General features: G+C 34.2%; 1 protein-coding gene across 1 annotated transcript; it reads right to left on the bottom strand.

Moving 5' to 3' along the window:
• Positions 1–748: 748 nt before the first annotated feature.
• LOC117166978 (histone H1A, sperm-like) lies at positions 749–1,471 on the bottom strand. Its single transcript, XM_033351529.1, has one exon. It carries the CDS (start codon positions 1,401–1,403, stop codon positions 795–797), a length of 609 nt encoding a protein of 202 aa, XP_033207420.1. The 5' UTR covers positions 1,404–1,471; the 3' UTR covers positions 749–794.
• Between the last annotated feature and the right edge of the window lie 391 nt (positions 1,472–1,862).

Below are 1,862 nucleotides of genomic sequence, written 5' to 3' on the forward strand. Positions count from 1 at the left end.
ATGTATGATTAGTTATTATATTTGATAGCACTTTTAATTGAAACATTCATTTCATTTTGATAATTACTCCTAATAATAATTATATTCACTAATAACAATAATCATTCTTTTTCAATGGTATTACATAAAATTATACTCACTTATTAAATTAAATGAGAATAAAAATGAATTGAAATTGTTCCCGTGCAATAGGACCAAAACTATATAAAAAAATATTTATATACAAATATTTTTATTTTCGGTAATTATTATAAAACTTGCAATAAAATATAGTAATTGCTTAATTCTTCCACCTTTCAAGCATTATATTAATTTTTCTTATTAATTTTGAAACTACCTATTAATCATTAAGTATTAACAGATAACATAGTCATATGTATAACTATAGCTTATTTCAATAAATATTCATTAAAGAAAGTTGAACAATATCATCTAAACATTTTATCATACATTAAATCAATTGTGTGAAATACAATATGTATCGATGCGAACTATAGTTGATCAAACAATTTTAATTTTAATGTAATAACTTGAAATACATAAAATATTTAATGTGTACTGTTACGGCACTTCTGTTTATGTGAAATAAATATTTGATATAGTAGTTAATATATCTTAGTAATCTGCAATTAACTTGTTGAAAATAAGTTGATGATAAGCTTGTTTTTAATAGATTTTGCTAAACAGAACCTAATTAAAAACGAAAGTGAAAACAGATTTGAAATTCCTCGTAAAAAAAAGTGTTGGCCCTGAAAAGGGCCGATTGTTGAAAATGTTATGATCAGGAATGAAATTTACTTCTTGGGTGTGCCCCTGCTAGTTGGAGCTTTCCTGGCCTTGGGGCTCTTGGGCTTGGAAGTTGGAGCCTTGCCCGTTTTCTTGGTGATGGCAGGTTTCTTAGCAGCAGTTTTCGGTTTTGCAACTTTTGCGGCCTTGGGAGCAATAGCTTTTTTGGTCTTAGGAGCAACAGCTACCTTGAGACTCTTCTTGGCAGATGGCTTAGATTTCGCTTTTGGTGCCTTTGGCTTTGGGGCTTTTGGCTTGCCTTCAGCAGCAACTTTCGTAGTTACTGGCAACTTGAAAGATCCAGCAGCTCCAGATCCTTTGGTCTGAACCAAAGCGCCACTAGCCACGGCAGATTTAAGGTATTTCTTGATGAAATGGGCCTGAGATTTTGGGTCAACGAGGTACTTGGCAGCAATGAACTTTTTAATGGCCTGAAGAGAAGATCCTTTGCGTTCCTTAAGCTCCTTGACCGCAGTCAAAACCATCTGGGATGCTGGTGGATGTGCGGCCTTGGCAATTTTAGGCTTAGCAATCTTCGGTTTGGATGCTGCTTTTTTTGCCGGAGATTTCTTCACTGGCGTAGCAATAACAGGTACTGCAGCGACTTCTTCAACCATGATGAGAGGATTTGAGTTTCCGTAACAAAGCACGAAAGAGTGAGTGACGTATTCTGCAGAAGCACGAGAGAATATAAGATAAGAACTGATTTCCCGCTATTTTGTGCACTTCGACAAGGTTGAGCGAGCCAATGAGGTATGCACGAAGAGGGGAGAGATGAGAGATTGGTTAGAGCTATAGGAGTGGGGATTTCCCTTGGGAAATCTTACCTTGTAAAGTATTGGATTTCTTGCATGTCTTAATTAAAATAAAGCAGTTTTTAGAGTTAGAAGTACCTATTCTTTCAAAGAAGAAACATTTTTAAATTATAATAGAAAGTTTTTATATTGAACGTTGCGAATTCATCATTTTTTAGTTGAAGATGCATAATTGTTGTTTAAATTCATCTCCAGTCGAAAATGTAACTACTTTGTAAAAAAGCCGAAAATCTTTGAAATGTGGTGCACTTGCACCCTTTT

This window comes from Belonocnema kinseyi, chromosome 1, assembly GCF_010883055.1.
Source record: "Belonocnema kinseyi isolate 2016_QV_RU_SX_M_011 chromosome 1, B_treatae_v1, whole genome shotgun sequence".
Taxonomy (NCBI): Eukaryota; Metazoa; Arthropoda; class Insecta; order Hymenoptera; family Cynipidae; genus Belonocnema; species Belonocnema kinseyi.

What these genes read in the sequence shown, in the direction of transcription:
- LOC117166978 (XM_033351529.1), bottom strand. Translation starts at nt 1,403, where the DNA reads ATGGTTGAAGAAGTCGCTGCAGTACCTGTTATTGCTACGCCAGTGAAG.